Consider the following 23,239-nt stretch of genomic DNA (forward strand, 5'->3'; position numbering starts at 1 on the left):
TGCTCAGGAGTTTCTAGGAAAGGCATGTGGGGTTGTGTAATGGCATGCAGTGAAATAAAATGCAACTCAGCTCTTTCCCTCACATGTTTCATTAGTTTCAAAATGAGCAGAAAAGGTATCAAGGAACTGACATCCATTTTGAGCCAATGTTGTTAATTTAATGTGTGAATTTGTTGCCAAAAGTTCTACAGCATAGACCCATATGAGGCTTATAGACTTACACATCTGCTATGCAGTAATATATATATTTGGGTTATATAATGTTATCAAATCCATCAGTAAAGAAACACTCATTGCAAGAGTGGAATCATTGCAAGAATTTAATTACGTTGTGAGCCGCCCCAAGGCTTTGTTGCAATGGGGGCTGCATAGAAATGTTTTAAATAAATAAATAAGAATTTTAAAAATAGAGTTCTACTATAAGGCATATAAGGGAAAGAAACTGTTTATTGATTTAGGGTGAAATCCTGTGGGAGGCTTACAGGCATCCAATACAGCAGGAAAGAAGAGCAGAGCTGATCTTTGCTTCCCTGTTCTCATGCTCCACACTTTTGCTAGACAGACTTTTTTTACCTGTCTAGTTTCTTCTTGGAGGGGAAAGGAAGAAAGCTAGACCAGCTTCAGGAGTCCTTGTATCCCAGCCTCCCTATTCCCCTCCCTTCTCCACCCATGAAACATTTGCTCATGTCCAAAATTACTTTTCTAATCTCACAGAACAGCCAGTGTAGTTTATTCTGTGTTGGTTATAAGAGGCTTGGCTTGGGTGCTTGGAGCCCTGATTCTCAACTCCAGGACTAGAGTGTGCAAATAGGAATTCTATATTAGATGATGTAAAGTTTATTTATTATTATCCTATAATTAGCATATAGTAACAAGAACCACAGGATGCAATCTGGTCAATTGTGCCACTGGTTATACTGGTGCCACCAGTGATCAAAGCTTTACATGGATAAGGTCTGAATATGTGCATTTAGTTTCTGTTGTATGAAATGTTTATAACTGCCATATCTATAGACGTGTAATTTGTAAGTAAATATTGTTTGTGAAAAAAATGTACCAACATTATAGTTGGTTTTCTGGTCATGACTAACACAGAACTCATCAAATTTTGCCCAAAATCAAACATTTTCCCTTAAATTTTATATTTTATTTTATTATTTTTAAACTGCTCCTATTTCTAATATGAAAGTCTTTGTCTGGCACCAAAACAATAATGAGAGTGCCAGAAGTACTTATCTGGGAAGCCTGTTCTACAGGTGGGGCAACTCTTCGGCTTGCCGTCCCCCTCACCTCTTTGGGAGACAAGTCTCTGAGAAGGCCCTGTGAACCACATCTTAGTGGCCAGGTAAGTATATAGGGGAGTAGGAGTTCCTTCAAGTATCCTTCTCCTAAGCCACTTAGGACTTTATATGTTGGTACAAGCACTTTAAATTGGCCAGGGACATCATCTGAAAGCCATTGTAGATGGTACAAAATTGGTGTAATACATTTTTGTTGTTTGTAATTTCTTGGTAACTATATAAGAAAGCAAGTTCTTCCACATTCAGTTTCATTGAACTAGTCTCTACTTCTGTAAGCTGCCTTAGCATGTCCTCAAAATTTGGATGTATATTGCTCAGATGTTAAGCTTTTCTTGTTATGTGTATCAGGTCATCTCATCATGTTTCAAAGGCACCAGTTTTCTTCCCGTCAGCTTTTTTCTTTTTTTCTTTTTACCATCCAGCTTTCATACCCATATGCAGTGACTAGGAATACAATAGTGTGGATGATCTTGGAGTTAATATCCAATGAAATATGCTTGAACTTAATAATCTTTTCTAGTTTCTTCACAGCTGCCCTTCCAAGAATCAGTCTTTTCCTAATTTCTTGACTGCAGTCGTCCTTTGAATTATGATCTGAGCCAGTGTATACAAAATCTCTCACAATTTCAATGTTTTCATTATTGACACCAATAATGTAATTTCTGAAGCCATCATTCTGGTTTTCTCAATATTCAGCAGCAGTTCTGCTTTTGCTCTGTCTCCCTTCACTTTCACTACTGCTTTCTGCCAGTTATATATCATCTGCTTATCTTACACAGGTGTCTTCCACCAATTTCCACTCCTGCTTCCTCTGATCTTAATCCAGGTTCCCTTATGATACGCTCAGCATGCAGACTGAATAGATAGAAAGATAAATTATTGTGTGTGATGCCTTAGCCTATAGAAAACTGTTTTGTTGCTCCATATTCTGCCCTGACAGTAGCTTCTTGTCCACAATACATGTTATGCATCAGAACAATCAGGTGGTGGGACGGCTCCCATTTTTTTCAGAACCATTCATAGTTTTTCATGATCTGAACAGTCAAAGGCCGCATAGACTGATCTACTTTTGAAACTTTTTGTAGCTGGCCTATATTTGCAATAAGATCTCAAGTGCTACCTCCTTTTCAGAATCCGGCTGGAGGCTTTTGATGCAAATTTAACCTACTACTGCTTATTGTTTGAGAGTTCTCCACCTGTTTTCCCCCTTTCTTTCTATTGCTACTTACTGTTTCATAACCTTACACTTGTGTGTGGAGCCTAGCAGGTTACATCTAATGCATGCACAGGGCTAGCCTCCCAGTCCGCCCATTTCTCCCCTCTTTTTGAACCAGGAGCCTTTGGGCAGGTCCAGGGGGACAGGAGAAATGCCAACATTCACTATTGATCCGAAAAGTTTTGTAGCAAGTTCAGAAGGAAAAGTATGACTGATCAAATAGAAGGAAGAAGAAAACTAATATTTTGGACTGGCCCCACTGCTGAGATATGTGTGCTCTGATTATTTCAGAAAATCAAGAAATCAAAAATAGAATGTTTGTGCAGAATGGATAAAAATATGAAAAGTAGAAGGAATATTTTAAAAAGTTACATAAGGAAAATTTAGAAGTGAATCACAGTTTAAAAGTGAATCACAGTTGGAAATAATGCAAATAAAATTCTTTAAAGGTACTATCCAGGTCAATTCTACTGTTACTTTGTAGTGCCACCATGAATGAACTCTAGCACAATCCTGTTTGCTGGTGTGATGCTTTTCCTCATTGTGTAAAATTTGATAAATGAGTAACTAAAAGACCAGTGTTGTGAAATGGAATATTTAGGAATGCTTTTTGAAGATATACTTCCTTGGAAGAGCCATATAGAGGTAAAATTCTTTCAGTTTCTAGACATTTGGAAACCATATCAAAATATTTGCACAAAAGATGGTTTTTGATCCTAGTTTAAAACTGCCATTGATCCTAGTTTAAAACTGCCAGGTATGGTAAAAGCCCAGACTTTGTACAGGACAGAAGCTGGACAATTCTCAAATTATAAAATTGGAAACTTTACAGGAGACCTTCATGGAAAAGTTGTTAGTTCTGCTCCTTGGAACTCCATCAACTCCGATTCCTGCAGAAACAGGATGACAAGAGAACTTCCTTCAATTGTGGCACACATCCATAATGCCAGATTTCCAGCATTTATTTCGCCAAACTGTGTTACACAATTGAAAGGACTAGCTCTCTAAATTTGTGGGCAGTGCAATCAAATGCGGCTGCCCGTAACACCCCCAGTCTCCAGCTCCAACCTCAGAGCCGCAGCTCAGAGCTGAAAAAAGTGTGCCAGCTACAACAGGAGGAGGAGAGTGCTTGGCGTTTGAGGTCCCAGCTGCAACCCTCCAGCATGTTTCTGAGGTCAGAGTCAGGACGCTCACATCTCCTATGGCTGGCTAGACACTCTCTACTGCACTCTAAATTAGGTGGATTGAATTCCGTTTCTTGGCAATCTTTGGTCATTCCTTCTGTAGCTGCTAAATTAAGACACAGAATTTTAAGAAGCAAAGTCTGTGGGCTGATAGAACAATTCAACATTCAAAATTTTTTAGATGGCCATCAAGGCCCACCCCCTGCTGTTGCAGGACACCAGGTTACACCATCCCGCTCAGATGGCTGTCCAATTTCTTTTTCAGTGTCTCTAGTGTGGGAGGTCGTAGGGCTTTTTCTGTCAAAACCTGCATAGCTTGCATACGAAGCCATTTTGGGGGCTAACATGGTTTGCAGGAGTGCTTGCAAGGATGGAACAAGAGCTAAAGAGTCAAAACTATGTTTTTAAAGATGAGTAGGTCTCAAAGGAGCAGTGCGGCTCATCTACAGTTCACCCAGAGCTTGATAGGAAAATGCTTCTCAGTCATCTCTCTGCACCCTCCCTCTGTGAGTCCAGCTCTTACATCAAGACTAGGAAATCTGACAGTCAAAGGTAAGAAAGCAATGCCTTCCTCCAGCGGCTGCTACCCAAAGCAGTTTTGCTATAGTGCAAGTCAGGTCAACATGAACTGTTTAAAGAGAACTGAGAAGAGAGATACTGTTTGAGATCTCCATAACTCTGTCTAAATGCTAAATGTGATTGCAAAAAAAAAATTAAAATGTTACTGGTGGCCATTTTAAATTAATTAATTAATTCCATTTCTATGCTACCCAATAGCCAAAGTTTTCTGCGAAGTTAAAAATGTACTATAAAAAACTTATACATGCAAACATGAACATACAACAAAGAGGGAAAAACACACCCATATGCGCACTTAAAAATGATCAAGAGAAAATAAAGAGATGTGAGTAAAACCCTCATTCTATTCATTTCCACTTCCATTTCTATGCTGCTCCATAACCTGAAGGTTCTCTGTGTGGCTTACAGTGATAAAACATAAAAAACATAGGTACAATACAATACATAACAGGAGATAACTGTGCCAGCAGCAGGTGAGCTTCACTGGGGAGATCATTCCATAACTGGCGCCCAGTACTGAGAAGTCCTTTTCCCTTGTTGTCGTCTTCCAAACAACCTCTGCGGAGGCACTTAGAGAAGGTCTGAGATAATGTAATGCATGAGCAATGTAATCATGATGAATGTAATGCATGAGCAAATCTATACCAGGAAAGGCACGGCTCCAGGTATTGCCATCCTGACCTATGCCAGGCTTTGTAAGTCAAAACCAGCACCTTCAATCAGGCTTGGAAAAATACAGGCAGGGCAGGGCAACAGGCCAGAATTGGTGCTGTATGTTCAGATCCCCTGGTCTTTGTTATCTATCTGGCTGCTGTATTTTGTAGAAATAGCCACTTCTGCCCCAAGGCAGCCCCACACAGAGTGCATTGCAGTCGTCTAGTCTGGAGGTTATCAAAGCATACACAACTGAAGCCAGCTTATCCCTGCCCAGATAAGAGCCAACCAAAGTGAGCATCAAGTGACAAAGGAAATTTCATGAGATCCACTAAGCTATGAATGGGCTTTTTCAGGGAGAGTGTAATCCTTTGCAGAACAGGCTGAGCACCTGATATTCAGTCAGAAGAACCACCCACTAGCAATATCCCAATCTTGTCTAGATTGTGTTTCAATTTATTAGCACTCATTCTGTTGTCTATTGTCACAGTTAGGCTTGCTTTCAGCATAAAATATATTGAAAATGCAAAGGAGAAATAGAACTGCATGTTACAAGTACTGATGCCAGTGAACTCCAAGATTCTGGATGACCCCACTCAACAGTTTCATATTCATGTTAAATAACACGAGACAAGACTGATTGCTGTAGAACCTCTTACTGAAGAATCAATGTGGCCAAGCAATATTCCCCAAGCAAGACCTTCAGGAGCTGTCCATCCTACTAGAAGTGAAACCACTGCGGTGGCACTTCAGACAATCATCCCGAAAGGCTACCATGATTAATCATATTGTGAAATTTGCCAGATCAGGCAGAATCAACAAGAACACAACCCTCCTGGCTCTACCAACATAGTTCATCATACAGGGCAACCAAGGCCATTTCTGTGCCAAAGCCTGGCTGAAACCTCATCAGTCCCATCAAAGATTTTCTGGTGCTGACTGGCCACCATCTCCTCAGGACCTTGTACAGGAAAAGAGCATTTGCCACTAGCCTAAAACGATTAAGATTTTTCACTGTCAGGGAAAGTTGCTTCAGGAATTATCCCTCTCACAAGGATACATCAATTGCCTTCCTGGTCCAGCTGGCTAGTCCATCCCTCCCAGATATAACCAGCCTAGAGGGCAAGGATCCAAAGCAGTAAAGTTTGCATGAAGCTGTCCAAGCAAGTTCTTGCCAGCATCTTCAAGCTGTAGCAACTGATATCACCCACGAAAAGCGGACTGAGTACCTCACCTGTTTCATCTGCTACAGCATTGGAGGCTAAGTCCTGGCAAATGTAAGAAGTGTTGTTCCTGGAAGTGCCCAGCAGGCTTCAGATGGATTTATAGCAACCTTCTGGCCAGCTTTTAGTAGGTCCCAGATGTTCCTGAAAATCTCCCCTGAGTGGCACACAGAGGATTCAACAGAAGCAGCAAGGCGTTCCTTGCCGCCCTCACTGCCCCCGAATGCACATGGCCAAAGGCTCACCCCACTGATCAATTGCATCCACATCCAGCACATGCCATTCACCATCTGCGCTCAAGCCGTCTCCTATTCTGTCTCACTGCTCTCAGCTCAGAGGACAGGGCAGGATAAGTCCTACTCTGAAGAAGGCACTCTTGGAGCTTCTGGATCGGACCACAGGAAAACCAGGGTTTAGGCAGCAGAGCAAGCCATATCAGGCAGAAACCTCCCCAAAGCCTTGTGGACACCATGCACGCTCCTTAGCCTGCAGGGGCAGACCATCTTAGCACCTTCCCCCACCTTTGCAGAGAGGAAAAGCTATCAAAATAGTATTTGTTATACTGAACTAAAAATATCATTGATGCCCCCCCCCCCGCATTTAAAATAAAGAAACCAAATTCACTTTCTTCATTTACAATCCCACACTATGGTTACTCATAACTTTTCCAAGCATTCTCAAACCCTCGGGAGACCCTTCTGTATAGCTAGAGGAGCCCAAAGCGGGTGGGAAAACTGCTGCAGGATCAGCATTCCCATTGGATATGCTCTGAGCACCCTTACTTAGAAGAAAATTTTCAATTCAAAATTTCTTTTAAGCAACTTAAATAGGATTGTTTCGGAGAAAGAGAGAAAGCATTTCAAAACTGAACATTCAAAACACTTAGGGCTGCAATTATACATCTTTGCAAGTCCCATTGAACGTAGTAAGACTTACCTCTGATGTAGGCTGTGAATTGCCTACATCAAAGCAAGCCGTACCTTCACTTAAAACAAAGTTATTGTGAATTACGGTTTTAAAATATTTATTTATTTATTTATTTATTTATTTATTTATTTATTTATTAAAACATTTTTATGCCGCCCCATTCGCCGAAGCCTCGGGGCGGCTTACAACATAGATAAAACAATAAGTTAAAATATCCATATAAAATAATCTTAATTAAAACACACATTATAAAATAAGCCGCCCTGGCCAGATAAAATTCAATTGTATTTAGCATTTAAAATGTTGCTTAAATAAAAAGGTCTTAGCCTGGCGCCGAAAAACAAATAACGACGGCGCCAGGCGGACCTCTCTGGGGAGCGCATTCCATAACTTAGGCGCCACCGCTGAGAAAGCCCTTCTCCGAGTAGCCACCCTCCTAATTTCTCTCACGGAGGGCTCCCGGAGGAGGGCCTCTCCCGCCGATCTCAGGGGGCGACTGGGCAAATATGGATGTAAGCGCTCCTTCAGGTAACCAGGACCCAAATATGCTGATGCCTATAACTGTGATAGCTACAGAATTCTGTTTTGTTAGTTTAATTTATATTAATTTCATTCTAACTAGTTAAAAGTTAAGACGCCGTGCAGGAAAAATCAAGCGACACAAGCGATAACTATTTTCTGCCAGAACTTCAGTAAGAACCGGTTTCAGGAACTAAAAGTACCCAAGATGCACCGTTCCATTGCCAGTAAAGGGGAATTACTTCAATGGCGCCTTAAATAAACGTCATTGAAGTCGTTGCCTTTTACTGGCAGCAGTCGCAGCGGCGAAGCAAGCTGGTTAGTTCCTTTCTAAACGCGGAAGAGTTTCATTCAAGGCGCGTACAGCGCCTAAGTGCGAGGCAGCTATGCGTGCGCGTACATGGTGGCTTGCACAAGTGCACCTTCAAATCCCGCAAATGTTGACGACTGTGTGAAAAGCCGTGAAGAGCCTCGTAACTCCCGCCTCCCCTGCTCTTCATACGAGCCAGGAGTTCCCTTTTCCTGTCACGCGTTGATTTTTGCAGACCTGCCTCTGAGCAACAATGGCAAGCGAGAGCAGTGAAACGCGGACCGCGGCAGAGGGGGGACCCCCCAAACTGCAGTTTGTTCCCTTCAGCAGTGCCTTGGATGCGGGCTTTTGGCATGAGCTGACCCAGAAGAAACTCAATGAGTACAAGCTTGACGAGACGCCAAAAGCGATCAGAGGATATTATTATAATGGTACGTACGTAGTAAACATCTCGCCTTTGCGGAGTGGGGGGGGGGTGTTTCAACAATTTTGTTTCTTTGCGGTTAGAGAGCCCTGACTTGTACTTACGTAAAGCAGACTGAGAGTCAGTTCTGATGATCGTGAAATCCTCTGAAATAGGATTGCTAAATTAAGAGCCCGGTTCGATAGTAAGTAAGGCTGAACTAATTACACTTCGGTATATGAAACCCTCCTGTAGGTTTACTAGGAAGTACCTTGAGGGTATTCTGCACACATACGTGGGAGTAAGCGGCATCAAATGTTGTGGGGTGTTCAATTCTTTTTTTTTCTTCCAAGTTCAGACTGGTAACTCTGCTCTAGAGGCAACCATGGGAATGGCCCATCCACTGAGAAATGATGCTTCAAATTGTAACAGGGTCTGAGTTTGTGTAATCCATTCACTTTTGCATGATTAGATTCTGAAGGAGTCCGATAGGGCAAAAAAAGAACCCAGAGAGCCAGTAGTGAAATATTTCTTTTAGAGCAGTTAGGCACGAAGTGAATAGTTAACCATGCCTTGCTTCTGAATATCCTCCCACCCTGAACAGTTTAGTGATAAACTTTATGGAAGGTGGCTTACATTATGAAGTTTACAAATTATAAGCTTGGAAGGTATATTACCAGAAGCAATAAATTAAAGTTTATCTCAGTCATTCTCCAGCCCATCACTTTTTTTGGAAGCTGAGGAGCTTGCAGATAAAAGAAGGAGGTGGATGCCAATCAGAAATGTCTTTTCTGTTCTTGGCTGTTTTCTCCTGCCTTGAGCAGCTTATGTGCTGTTATGGCCTGTGCTGTTTGGCATGTGCCCAAGAACCACTACCCCAAAAAGACACCCTGTGTCTTTGACACCCTCTTCATAAAAATGACTCTGCTATCTCTACCTTCCTTCTTTGTAATAGTGTGTGAGGGGTGGAATGAGAATGTTCCTTGTGTCACGCACAAAGGGGAAATAGCGGTTTTAAAATTAGATATAGTACTTCATGCTATGAAACGGTCAACCAGTTATGAAACCACCATGTGTGGAAAGAACATCTGGATGGCCTAGCTGTTCCACAGTCGTATGAGACTGTGGGGAGCCATGTCATAGTGGGAAGAACACATTTTATACGGAGAAAGTGCCAAGTGCAATCCCCACCCTGTATGGGTACGGCTGGAAGAACCAGTATCTGAAATCCTGGGGAAAATCTGGTCTGTGACTGTGTTCTGATAACATGCTAATCCACACTTGAACTAACCATGGTTTGTTGCCAGGCTCTGAACTGCGGGTTGCTTATGGTTTGTTAGCTTGATTGGGTTCAAACAACAGTAGTAACCAATGTTTCAACAACAAGCCACAGTTCAACAACAAGCCACATTCAACCTATACTTAACCCTTGAGTGTGAGTTATCATGTTATAATGATGATACTAGTCAGTATTAATGATACTAAGCTTAAATGGATCAGTGGTTTGACTTGGAATAAGGAGGCTTCCTCCCAGAGCTATATTATATAGTTAAATATATTATTGCTTTGTTCTCAATTTCTTTTTCTCCTTTTTCTAGGAGATCCTGCTGGCATGCCTGCTCGTTTAACACTAGAGTTTAGTGCTTTTGATCTGTAAGTAACTTAAGAGGTTTAGAAGCCTTCTTAAGCAAGCTAGCTGGGCGCAGCTATGTAGGCCCAATGTGATATTTTCCTTCAGTGCTGAAGGAGAACTAGCCTGCTTAACTAATGTACAGACCACATAATATGCAGCTGTGTGCCAAATACAGCACAAAGTATATGCTGGCTGTTTATTATCCGAAGGAGCACCTGCTCCTCTGCAACATACCTATTCTTTAGGATTTTTGCCCTGGCTGTTTTCTGTCAGAGATCTGTGAGGGAGAAGGTTTCCCCATAGCAGCACAATAGCGATGGGGTGTCTTCCTCAAAGAGTTTTGTGCACCAGCACTGGTGTCATTCGGGCACCAGCAAAATATCTTTTTATAACCAGGCATTTCAACAGCTTTTGGTGATTCAAGACTTGAGCACATTTTATGTAAATTCTTGTGTTTTCTTTCCTGAGCTTTGTTTATTTTATATTTGTTTTATGCTCTATATAGCCCTGACATCTGATATGATGAAGGGTGGTATAAACAGTTCAAGTAGTAGATCGTCTGGGTTCACATGTAGATTATCATGGTATCAGCAGAGTTAAAGCACACAGTTCAATCCTGCTAATCCAGGATTTGTGAGCAATCCTGGTTTACCATTCTGTACAACATATGTGACACAATCATTGTGGCTGCTTCACCACTGCCTCCCACAAGTTTGGTGCGGGAAAATTAAATGCTTCACTGGGGAAAATCAGTGTCCAGAGTTGGTTATAAACTACTGACATTGTTTTAGTGCTAGTTCAGGAATACTACCTTAAGCGATCAAAAGTTGTGATTGTTCCTGGAGTGCTGTCTGTGAAGGTGAGAGCAGGATCTAATTTGTAAAAAGAACAGTTCTAGTGCTCCAGTGCTCACACTTGCATTGCTCTGCCTTGGAAGAAAGCTCTGTTCTTTAATGCTGAGAGTATGAAATTAAGCTGAAGTTATTTCTTGGACTTGGATAAAAGTACTATGTATGGCTGTAGGTCTGTATTCAATTATATCTTGGCACTAGTGGAGGACACTTCTGTTCAGAAGAAAGAGCCCAGATATTCAGATATCTTTGCAACTGACAGCAGTCCTCTGTGCACTCAAAAAGCTACTCGGAGGATTCATGGATTCTCCAGGCTACTCTCTGGGGAGGATGCATTATATAGGGAGGACTGGTGAAAATTAAATATCCTGCCTTGCACAAGCATAGCTGCCTCCCATGGGGTAAAGCCACCTCTGGATATAACCTTCAGATGTACTTGTCTTTATTCAGATCTAGTTCTTCAAAGGAGGCATTTGGCCCAAGAGAGAACTGCTACTAAACTACCTACAATTTTCTGTACCGAAAATTGTAACAGAGGCTGTTCTAATGGATAACAGAATTATATCAGTAGTATTTGCAGCAGATTACCCCAGTGGATGGAGGGAATGCTCCTACGGCCCCTAAACAGCATCCACTGTGGGGATCACATGCATCGGATAGCTCAGCTTCCAAGCACCACAGCCTGAGACAGCTCAGCAGCCTGAGGGTGGGGAATCGGAGTGCCCAGCTCCCCCACCTCTCCAGCGGTGTGAAAAGAAGCAGGCTGGCCATTCCCTGAGGTTAGGAAAGCAACCGGAGAAAGCAGTAAAAAGGGTTTTTCAGAGAGAGGGCAAGGAAAGAGACTAGGCTGGCCCGGATACAAGCTATCCTGTAGCCACCCCAGCCCCCCCTCCCCCCCAGAATGACATCAGTAGGTGGCTAATAATGGACATTGTGGGGAGATGTGGGAGGAGGGAAAGCAAAGGTCCCCCCTGCTGCGTCTCACTCGGCAGTGAATGAGTATGAGCTCTGTCCCTGCTCATCTCCACTGGATTGTGCTTAGACAGAAATAAGTTTTATGGCTTCTAGCCAGGCATACTTCCAGGAAGATGGTGGGAGGCATGGGGCTTATTTTGGTGTAAATGTGTGCAAGGTTGCACCCTAAGTATCCCCTCCCTGTGGTGTCAAAATGGTAGTTATTTCAAATATTGTGGGATGACCATTAATATCCATTGTATGGCAGGTCATGAAAAGTTTGAAAATTAGCTTTTGGCTCTTGATTGGAAAAAACTTACACACTTTACTTTTAGAGTATGTTTTAACTATTCAGAGAATGAAGTATGCAATAATCGTTTGTAGAGGGAAGTAAAGGGCCAGTTTGGGTGAGGATGTTTGGTGACATCAAGAACTAGGAGATCAAGTTTAGCAAGTGGAGTGAAGCCTGGAGGGGTGAAGAATCCAAAGGACAGACATCAAAAGCATGATGCTAGAAGACTAGGACAGACTAGGCAATGGGCAGACCAGGCACTGGGCTGAAAAATTCAACTGCAAGCTAGGGAGTGGAGAAGCTAAATGAGGGATGGAGCCTGGAAGAAGTGGATAAATGCCGGAGAGAGACTGAGGGCACACAGCTAGGCTGACTTCCTGTCTAAAAATGCACAGGATTGCACCCAAGTATGAACAAGCAGCAAAGCAAAAAACAGTGAGGAGGGAGAGAAAAATGCTTGACCATCAGTATAAGTATGACATGAATGTGGAGTTCTAGAATAATAATAAATCTCTTGATTTTGTGACTTCTGGCAGAGTAACGTAACCACTTAATGGTTTAGCTTGTGAGTCTGTTATTGTTGACAAAACACAAGCAGCTTTGAAACATGTCTTTCACATGTAGTTTTTAGAGTCCCGTCCCTTCTGTGGAAAGGAGACACACTTGTGAAAGAGGGCTAAGGGCCTGTTCCTTTGTTTGATATACTTTGTCACAGCAGGTGGTTGTTCTCCAAACCTGAATAGAATCATAGAATTAGTGGAAGGGGCCAGAAGGCCATTGCATCCAAATCCCTACTCAGTTCTGAACTCCCAGTTAAACCATCCCTGTCAGATGTCTGTCCAGTTGCATCTTGAATGCCTCCAGTGTGGGAGAGCCCACCACCTCCCTAGGTCACTGGTTCCGTTGTTGTACTGCTCTGACAGTCAGGAAATATTTCTGATCACATGATCCCTAGCCTGAATCTGGCTTTCTGTAGCTTGAGCCTGTTGTTCTGTGTCCTGCACTCTGGGATGATGGAGAAGATCCTGCCCTTCCTCTCCGTGACAGCCTTTCAAGTACTTGTAGAGTGTTACCCTATCTCCAGTCTTCTCAAGGCTAAACATGGCCAGTTCTTTCCATCTCTCCTCACGGGGCTTTGTTTCCACTCCATGGATCATCTTTGTTGCCATACTCTGAGCCCCTTCCAACTTGTCTGCATCTTTCTTAAACTTTGGTGCCCAGAACTGCACACAGTACTCCAGATGAGGCCTGACAGTGCTAAGTAAAAGCAGACTAGTATTTCATGGGATTTGGAAGTTATACGTCTATTCATGCAGCCTAAAATGTCATTTATTTTTTTGCAGTCACATCACATAATACTGGTTTTAGTTAGAGTGATATACGTTTTGCTTCTAGTTGGGATAAGCTTTATGCAGCTTCCTCCTGTTCTGCTGTGGCTGTCTAATCCCAAATCTATTCTTTTGCCCTGGACAGCTGAGACCTTGCAAAGAAATGTTAGATGTGCTCAAACTGGGCTGCTTTCTGAACTAGGAATTACATAATCTACATAGATAGAGTTGTATCACTGATTAAAATATCTGGCTTGTCATCATTTATTTTTGCATTTGGGGGCGGGGAGTGAAAGATGTGCAGAAACTTCCCAGCCATTCTGGTTTGTTACGCTATAACCAGCAGCGGCGTGCGGTTGCAAGAGTGCTTGTCTCCTCCCCAGGAATGCCCCAACGCCAGCACGTTGCTGCCCTGCACTTGGAACATTGCATAACACTAATACCTTGGAAGCATTCAAATCCTGTGACAAGAAGCTGCTGCTTGAGCAAGCAGCAAATGAGGTAAGAGAAGAACATGCATAGATTTCCATAAATCCAGAGCTTAGACGTTTGTTTGTTTATTTATTTAAAACATTTATGTGCCGTCCTTTATGACAATCATCTCAGGACAGCTTACAATGTTAAAATCAATAAAACAATACAATAATATATAACCAATAAAATAAATCAAGGCAACTATAAAACTATCAAAATTACTAAGTTTTAAAATGACATTTAAATAAAATGGTTTTAACCTGACGCCGAAAAGAATATGGGGTTGGTGCCAGGTGAACCTCTCTGGGGAGCGCATTCCACAGTCTGGGCACCACCGCAGAGAAGGCCCTACTCCGCGTAGACATCCTCTTTACCTCCTTCAGGGAGGGTTCGTGGAGCAGGGCCTCTCCCGCAGATCTTAAGGGGCGTGAGGGCATATAAGGAAGGAGATGTTCCTTCAGGTATCCTGGTCCCAAGCCGTTGCAGGATCACAACTGCAAGCCAGATTACAAATGGCCTTTCCAAATAGTTTATGACGTTAGTGATGTCATCCCAGTCTGGCTTGCAGTTGTGATCCTGGTTTGAGAAGCCATTTACATTGCCATCTTGTACATACTTCCTTTGAGGCCCCTCTGAGTTCAGCAAAACTTACTTCCATGTGAATGTACCTAGGAGACCACTATTTGGTTTCATCAGCTTACTTCAGGAGATGAAGATTTCAGGTACAATCTTATGGATGTTTGGACAAGAAAAACTACAACTCCCATCATGTCTCTGTCATCAGTGTTGGTTTGGGTATGCTGGGAATTATAGGATCTGTTTCTGTCTGAGCATGCATAGGCTTGTTTCCTCAGAGGCTGATGGGCATCTAGTGCAGGGCAAGTTTTGCCCTTCTGCTCCTCCCTCCCTGCACTTCAGCCAGATGGCCAGCTTTGGGCAACTGGCCAGGGCCTGCTAGAGAAGCAAGGAAGGAGACAGTGCTGTTTTCGGCATACCTGGTATCTTGCTTGCTCCAGGCTCCTTCCCTCCCTGCCCCACAGTGCCCCCTTTACCTCCTGATGTGGTTCTTTCCATGCTTGCTGCAAAGGTGGGGGGAGGAGATCAGCCCTGTGATGTGCCAGAAAGCCCTGTGTTGCACAATATTGCTTCGGAGGGCCCATCTCAACTGCTTTCCAAAGAACAGGCCGATAAGGAGGCCGATGTGAGAAATCTCAAAACCAATGGTGTGCGTTGGTTTTATCTTGCTTTTTGCTGAAGCCTGCTGTCTGAAGGGTAAACTGCAGTGTGTCACCCTAGATGAATATGCACACATACATGTATTTATGTAATGGTTTAATCTGATAGACATAGTGTCACCATGCATTTCACAAAGAAGCACATTGTTAACAGTTCTACCCATTATTTCCGGGAAAACAAATCCATTTAAGCGTGTTTATGTTAAGTATTTAATTGTAATAGAGTTTATCTCTGGTAAATAAGCTGGTTGGGGTCTTTCTGAAGTCATCCTGAATGTTGTAATGTTGCGCTGTGAGATGCAGTGGAAATTCTGGAATAAAGGCTTGGCTCTTCCAGCGGTTTAAACTTGAGCTGCACGTGTACCTTTTATGGTGGTAGGGCTTGGAGGAGAAGAGTGGGACTTGGCCATGAAAGTCATCGGGTGGCTTTGGCCAGGTTGCCAACTCTCAGCCTAACCTATCTCACAGGGTTGTACAGATAAAATGGAGAGGAGGAGGAAGACCATGCAAGCTGCTTTGTGTTGGAGAAAAAAGGCAGGATATAAATGTAATAAATACAACAGTGAATGAGAAGCACTTGGAACACTTGAGATGCTATAGCAATGTGGAGTAGTTGTTGTTTAGTCACAAAGTCGTGCCCGACCCATCGCGACCCCATGGACTACATTCCTCAGGCTCTCCTGCCCTCCACCGCCCCCCAGAGTCCACCTGAGCCCACACCCACGTGCTCCAGTGACCCCATCCAGCCGCCTCATCCTCTGCCGTCCCCTTCTCCTTTTGCCACAATTGTCCCCAGCATCAGGGTGTGGAGTAGTAATACGTTTAATAGTATGATGTGATGTTCAAGGCTATGACTCCTATACAGTGTCATTTTTGATACACCAATCGTATAACAGGAGAGAGAATTGTTATGCCAATTACAATGCGGCTGCAGCAGTTCTTCCAGGTTTCTGCCCAGGAAGAGAATCAGGTGCCTCCGTTATTGACCCTTTTTTACTGCCCATCTTCCTGTGCAGAGAATTCTCAATGCAAAATAGTTGTTTTGGGAGCATGATGCAACAGGGAACTGCAATCTCCCGATATTTACTTCTTTAAAATGTTTATATGCCACTGCATATAAATATAACCATTTTCTCAGGAAGCTTACAGCAGAGGTTGAAAGCCTGTTGAAATACTTGCAACAAAGCCATAAAATGTATAAGAACAGCGTATGCTAAGCTTGTTGCTAGAACCCAGCTTGAGATAGTAATTTCTCCCCTTTTGCACTTAGATATGGAACGCAATAACATCGGGGGATGCAATGGAAAATCCTGTCTTACTGAACCGATTTCTCCTGTTGACGTTTGCAGTGAGTATATGGTGATGAATGCTTTGTGTTTAAACACTGAACAACTCACTTTGATGTGCTGCGCCACTCAGTGCAGACTAGCTGATGGGTCATAAATCTAACAGTTCTAGATACAAATCTCAGTCTCACTCTAGTCACTTAGGAAAGGCACTTTCCTTGGCTTGTAAAATAGCACCGTGCCCATCTGGGTTCTTCTGTAAACAAATGTGCCCATACTCTTTTTTCATGCTAATGATAGTACAAAAATTCAAATCCTGTGGGGTGGTAGGGAGCATGTGTGAGACAGGAAAACACATAAAAGGACTGGCATTTGGGTGGCCAAGGAGGATTCTGCTGAAATTCTGCTGAAGCAGCTGGACTGACCCAGAGCAGAGGAGGTGGAACAAGGCGCAGACTAAACCTCTCTTCTGTCTGAATGAGCTGCTGTTGAAATGGTCCAGGTAGGGCTTATACCACCTTCTATATTCTCTAAGTGGCCAATATTAATAGTAATAATTGAATCAAAACCATCCTTTCTAAACTGATTGGTGTTTGTTTATTTGCAGATAAACTGTTTTTGTATTGTTAAAAAAGTGTTGCAATGTATTTATATTAATTTTTCCCTTAGGATTTAAAGAGATACCGCTTCTATTACTGGTTTTGTTACCCTGCATTGTGCCTTCCAGAAGGCATCCCTTTGATTCAGCAACCTGTTTGCCTAAGTGCAAAGTTCTCTTCAGTTCAGGTATTTGTAAAAAAATAAATATTGATTCTGCATAACCACTGGCTGTGGCACTTTATAGAGTTTCGTAACTTGTATGCACTTGCTTGAAACCTCCGTGTCTTCCTTAAAGACCTTTTCCATCATGTCTCTGGCAGAAGCACAGCTTGTAGGGACAAGAAAGATCTGAGCTGTGCAGTAGTTTCTCAAGACGGGTTTGTCCAATGTTTGCTTCATCTGCTTTTGAATAGGCTCTTTTCAGTCTGTCTTTTTTAATGTAATACTGTTGATGTGATTTTTAAATAATGACTTAGGATGTGGTTGTACAGCTGTTTCCCTTGGATGTTGTGATTTTAGGTTTTATTCTAAGTAGCTTTGAGGTTGATTTATCATATAAATGTGAGATATAAACATAAGGAAAAGGGTAGGCTCCTGCCTCTGAGGAGCACCCAGTCTAAATTAGATTGATGCACAATGTTCCCAAATGCCATTTTGACCCCAGTCTGCCAAATCCATTTGCATGTGGGGCTACCATGCATGCAGAATGACGTCTCCCCTCTGCTATATAGGGATTGATTCTCTGTGCATGAGGTTGATCCTGATACTTAAGACTTGCCATCACAGGAGCGTCACACATCAACAACGCTGGGGCAGTTCTCGCAGGGAACAATCCTGTTGCCTCTGGGAAGCATCTGTGAGGCTATAGGGCAGTGCAGGTTCCCAGCACTTCTCTGAGCTGGAAAGCAGTGCTCTGAGCCCCAGCCCAGGACCCCCTTTGTGGCCAATGCAGAAGGACTCCTGCTGCCTCCCCAGAGACACGCCAGTGGCTGCCTGGGGCGCGCCCCTCGCACCACCAACCTTTGGCTCCATCAGCATCAGCTAATGAGGGGAATGACCTGGCATCTTATTATTTGCTTCACTGCCACCTTTTGTCTCTTTGCCCTGAGACGGTACTCGAAGATGCATGTGTTCCTCCCCTTAGTTACACACTTGTGCAGCGAGTGTTAACACTAAAGCAAAATAAGTTTATTTCTACAGATAGAAACAAAACATACACTCCAGTCTTAAATCAGTCACTGTATATCAAGTTATCCCAGGCTGAAGTAACTTTTTCACCGGATCCTGAGTGGGTCTCCAGATGTTTCTGCTTTCTACCCCCAACCCAGAAAGAACCTGAGCATACCCCTGGCTAACTTTCTGAGCAATGTGATCAGCTCTGGATCCTCTGGGAGGCAGAAGCGGAATCAAAAGGAAATCAAACTCCTGTGCCTTTAATGCTTGTGTAGAAGAATGCATTTTGATGAGTTCAGTTTATCACACCCATAATCTCTTCTACACATAATATTAAAGATAAATGAGCTCTGACTTCCCCGGTAGATTTATTTAGTGATCTAAGAGGAAGAAGATATGCAGACACTTCAGGCTAAAAATACTGTAAATCACTGTCAATTAGGTAGACTTGAATACTGTTTTCTTTTAGATTCAGGAATTCCAGAATGCATATGATGAACTTTGCCAGAAAGAAGGTGTAACAGCCCTGCCTTATTTTTTAATCAAGTATGATGATGATTCTGTTTTTGTGAGCTTGCTTAAAAACTCAGATGACTTCTTCCCTGATCCACGAAAAAAGGTAATTTTTTAAAAAATATATAATATTCCACATTGCAATTATCATTTCCATCTTTGATTCTGCTGATTTGTGCTTGGCTTTAATGTTGCACATATTTCTAGAATGCTTGGCTTTTGTCGATGTGGTAGGAGAAAGATGAGAGCAAGCTCCTAGGCTGAGAAAGAACTTTGCAGAAGATACCATGGGACATTGGGAATCAGGCTGTTTAAATAAAGAAAGATGCAAACCTCAGATTCCTTGATCAGGGGATGGTGATGGCGACAACAGTAGCGGGGAGGCAGCTTTGCCCCTCGATGCTCCTGTGCTTTAGGCCTCCCCCACCTGCCCATACATAGCTCAGCTGAAAGTGAGTCATTCTAGGGAAAATGTCTTGAGGAAGCCAAGTCTGGCAAAGTGAGGTGGGAGAAAGTGTTGGATTTTCTTTCCCTTCTCTGCCCACCCATCTTGGCATGGAAAGTAGCCTCTTCATAGGTAAATGGGCAAATGTGTCTTTACAAAGCTCTCTTGTTTGGTCAGTAACCATTAGCCGGTCAGTCAAGCTTGTCTTTTGGGGTGATTCCTCATCAACCCACTGATAAACTCTGCATCCCAGAACAGGCTCGAGCTTCCTTCCTTAAGCAGATGTGATTCCTTTAATTCAGTGGTGTTTAACCTTAAACCTCAGACCTGTGGGTGAAATATGGCCCTCTGGAGATCCCCCTTCCCTTAGGTGACCCCTACTTTCCTGGCCTTACCCTTAGGTTGTTCCCTGATTTTTATAAGTTCCTGCCACCATTCTTAAAGGATAAAATGCCCCCTCTAAACCCCTAAGTTCTAAGCAGCAATGCCTCCACTAAGTGCTAGGCAGGAAGAGCTTCCAACCAGAATACATTGGGTGGTTTAGGGGTTTTGCCTTCAGGTCCCTCTGAGATCCCTGAAATTAAATTCAGCCCTCTGGATGAAAGAGGTTCTGCTCCTTTGCTTTAAGCTGAAATTCACTGGAATTCTCATTCTTAATTAGGCTCAATTTATTGTTTGCCTACTTGTGTACAAATCAGTTAACTCTGGGGAACCAATGCAGTGCTTTGAACGAGCAACTGCATATATTCAAGATATGTGTCTCTTGCATATCCCTGTGGCGCAAATTAGATTAACATACAATATATGTTACAGTGAGGGAAATTATTATACAATAAATGTTCCTGTGTGCAAGTGAAATTAACACACATTAAATGTAAATACAGTATGTAAATACTGTTCAATACATGCTAATTCTCTTAACTTGGTATTAATTGTAGGGGTGTGTGTTTGTTTGTGCTCTTTCCTTGCAGTTGACACTTGGTGTTTATGACCCATGTAATTTTGCCCAGTATCCTGGATGGCCGCTGAGAAATATGTTGGTCCTGGCAGCACATAAATGGTATGTATTAATTGAGTGATTTTCTGAACACTTTTCTGTGTGGCTGCAATCTGAAACACATTGTCTAGGAAGTGAGTCCCATTGAACTGAGCACTTATGCTTATCTCTGTATTACTGGGATCATACATGGGAATTGGAGTAACTGCTGTGGGTACCACCACTAAATGCTAAACACTGGAAAACTGCTTTGACATTGTTTTATATCTATTGGATGTTGCAAATTATCTTCGGCAGGGGTTGTCTAATTCATGTTACCCCAGGAATTCAGTGAGGCCTCAACGACCTCTTGTGGAAGCCCATTCCATACATACGTGGCAATGGGACTGGACTGTTGCACCAATTGTAATCTCACTGGACAAAGACGCTGGCACCACATGCAAAGAATTGCCCCTGTTATTCTGGCTGTGCCACTACTGACCACATTTGCATTCCTGACAGGGGCAGCCACCTCCGCTCCATGGAAGTTCTCTGCTTCAGGGACAGGACCATGCAGGGCGCAAGAGACATTTCACACAGTACCATTTTTGAAATACAGCTTCCACAGGTGACACAGAGTCCAGGTAACCCATTTAGAAAATCTGTGCCGAACCTTCTGAATACTCAGTTTTGCATATTGTTTGGGGGCATTTTTTCTTTCAATTAATACCAGTGAAAATGAACGTCGTTCAGTGCTGCTCTCGGTCCCTGTATGTTATGTACTCCTTATTGGTGAAGGCCTGTTCCAAGTCCATTGGAAGATGTTCCATTTCAAAAGTATGCCAATGTTGAGAGTCTCCCTTGTCCTTGCAAGCCACCCATCCTTCTGTTATTTCCATCATTCGGCATCAGTAATACAGTGCTTCATTACTGCTTAGCGCCTCTCACTAAGGGTTGTGCTAGGGAATGTTAAGGGTGCCTTGTTCCTATGGAATTGAGTGCTGAAGCTTATACCAGAGCGGAGTACAACTAGGAGTCGTCATGGACCATTTGCTTGACCTAGCAATTATACCCGCTTCTTGCACTGCACTGGCTGAAAAAGGACATTTCCCCATAACCTCCTGAACGTCTCAGTGATTTCTGAAAACCCTGATTACTGGCTTCAGGGAACATCCGTGGGCCCTCGTTCATCAGGTCCCCCCTTCTCAGTGCCGCAGAGGATCTTCACGGCATTCTAGAACTTTGAACATCTTCTTTGCACGCAAGATTACTGTAAGAGTTCTGATGTTCATGCTATTAAGTACTTGCATTTATAGGGAGTAGTATTCTCCCCTCCCCATTGTTTCCATACTTCAATGCAGTGCCTCTTCCCTGGTTATACAGATTGTCCAAAAGCTGTTGGATGGGAGAAAAATCAAAAGGGAAGCATGGGCCCTAGAATGGTCAATCTAAGTGAATGTATGGACCCCAAAAGGTATGTATCATTGTAAGCCAATCAAATCTGATTCCACTGGAGAAATGTGTCGTTATAGCTGCATGTGCGTAATCCTGTAAATCGGAAGCACAGCTGCTGTTTTTGTGTATTATTGGAATCTGTTATCTTTTCCCTGCAGTTATTGCAGCTGACAGCTGCTGAAATGTTTTAGAACAGCTTTCTTCAACCTCATGCTGCCTAAAGGTTTTGGACTAACCTGCATCAGTCCCAACCAGTGGTCAGGGTTGATGGGAGTTGTGCTTCACCTCATGTGAAAGATAGCATGTTTGGGAAGATTTAAAGAATTCATCCCTGCCTGTGAAGTAAAAGCTTGTAGGACGTGAAATACAACTTGGGAGTGTCAACTGTGTAGCTGTGAAGCGTTTTCATAGTATTGTGCATTGATTGGCTTATTTATTCTTGGCAACTTTAAAACTGTATTCCTTTCTTTCGAAAAGGACTGCTAGCTTCTATCACGCTGTGGGCTTGCCTTTTAATAGTGGCTTCTGCGGTGGATTAACAATCCTAGTTCTTGCATACTTACAAGATTTTGCATAGTCTTTTACAAAGAGCCTTTCTAGTTGTAGAAGCCACTGAACACACTTAAGCTCATTAGTCACTGAAGGAGGAGCTCAGAATTGTTCTGATGTGGAAAAGGCATAATAGCAAAGGAATGATGTGCATGCTGTGTCAGCGGTGTTCAAGCCTGCTAACACGACGAGCTGGTTCTGCCTGGCCTTTGAAGCATTTCTTGTAAAGAGGATTTTGGAGGCCGAGGGACATTGGAGGGGTGTGTTGGGTCCTGGCTGCAACTTGGGGCTTCATCTGGCTTCAGGACCAGCAAATGCCTCATCACGTGCGGCCCGCCTTGTGTGCAGCAGGAGCTAGGCAGCAGCAACTGTGCCTTCCCTCAACAGCCAGATGGGAATACCTTGCAAGCCAGAGGGCAGCGGTTGACAGCTTGCTAATTATGATGGCCAGAATGACAATTTGCATAGCACAGCAACCCCAGATTTTGTGTACTTGGTCTTACGCTGTGAAACGTTCTTTTTACAGCATTTCCTTTTCATGCTGTTGACAGCAAGTGGAAAAAAGTTACTGAAAGTCAGTTACTGAAAAGCTTTCATTCATAGAATTTAAAACTGGGGCATGTAAGACAGTGGTTGTGGGTTTTTTTTAGCTGGATGGCTTCTTATCTTACTATATTTTCACCGTCAGTTTTTCAAGCGAACCTTTGTAGTTGGGAAGAATACAATCCTTCATTGTAAACGAAGTATGCGTTCTTGGGAGCCTGAGATTTTGCAAACGAGCAAAGTATCAAAGGGACTTCCATCTTGCTTATCCCTGCCCTAAGCTGATTAGAGAAAAATCAAGTCTACTGTGTTGCCTCATTAGCTCATCTTTATATTGATTTATATTTGAATGGCAAATAAGGCTTAAACATAACCATCTATCACTGGCTGTTTCCCCAGTTATTCTATGATACTCTCAGGAATTCTGATTCCAGATTTTGTGTTCAAATTTAGATGAAAAACAAAGTTAAGTTTGAAATAAATGTGAGATATGAAAGAATGGCATTTTAGCATGGTGCTTAGCTGTTATTTTGCGTAGCATGCTCTGCATTCGGCTGAAAAACTTATAGTTGTTGGATAATAGTTCATTTCAAAGTTTGAATTTTAAAAACTCTTC

At 42.8% G+C, this 23,239-nt stretch overlaps 1 protein-coding gene across 8 annotated transcripts in view; it reads left to right on the plus strand.

Moving 5' to 3' along the window:
- Nucleotides 1-7,942: 7,942 nt before the first annotated feature.
- ATG7 (autophagy related 7) overlaps nt 7,943-23,239 on the plus strand; it is a 182,170-nt gene continuing 166,873 nt past the window's right edge. For all 8 annotated transcript variants that reach the window (XR_006416695.1, XR_006416694.1, XM_044451274.1 and 5 more), the window contains exons 1-9: nt 7,943-8,344; nt 9,915-9,969; nt 13,758-13,875; nt 16,354-16,431; nt 17,039-17,155; nt 18,612-18,761; nt 20,072-20,160; nt 20,599-20,720; nt 21,460-21,550. Coding sequence is in view for 6 of the 8 variants with exons in the window: in XM_044451274.1 (XP_044307209.1) it covers nt 8,167-8,344; nt 9,915-9,969; nt 13,758-13,875; nt 16,354-16,431; nt 17,039-17,155; nt 18,612-18,761; nt 20,072-20,160; nt 20,599-20,720; nt 21,460-21,550 (998 nt within the window). In the remaining 2 variants the exon portion in view is untranslated. The remainder of the gene's footprint in view (nt 8,345-9,914; nt 9,970-13,757; nt 13,876-16,353; nt 16,432-17,038; nt 17,156-18,611; nt 18,762-20,071; nt 20,161-20,598; nt 20,721-21,459; nt 21,551-23,239) is intronic.

Source organism: Varanus komodoensis, unplaced genomic scaffold (genome assembly GCF_004798865.1).
Source record: "Varanus komodoensis strain SLA01 unplaced genomic scaffold, ASM479886v1 scaffold6_2, whole genome shotgun sequence".
Classification (NCBI taxonomy): Eukaryota; Metazoa; Chordata; class Lepidosauria; order Squamata; family Varanidae; genus Varanus; species Varanus komodoensis.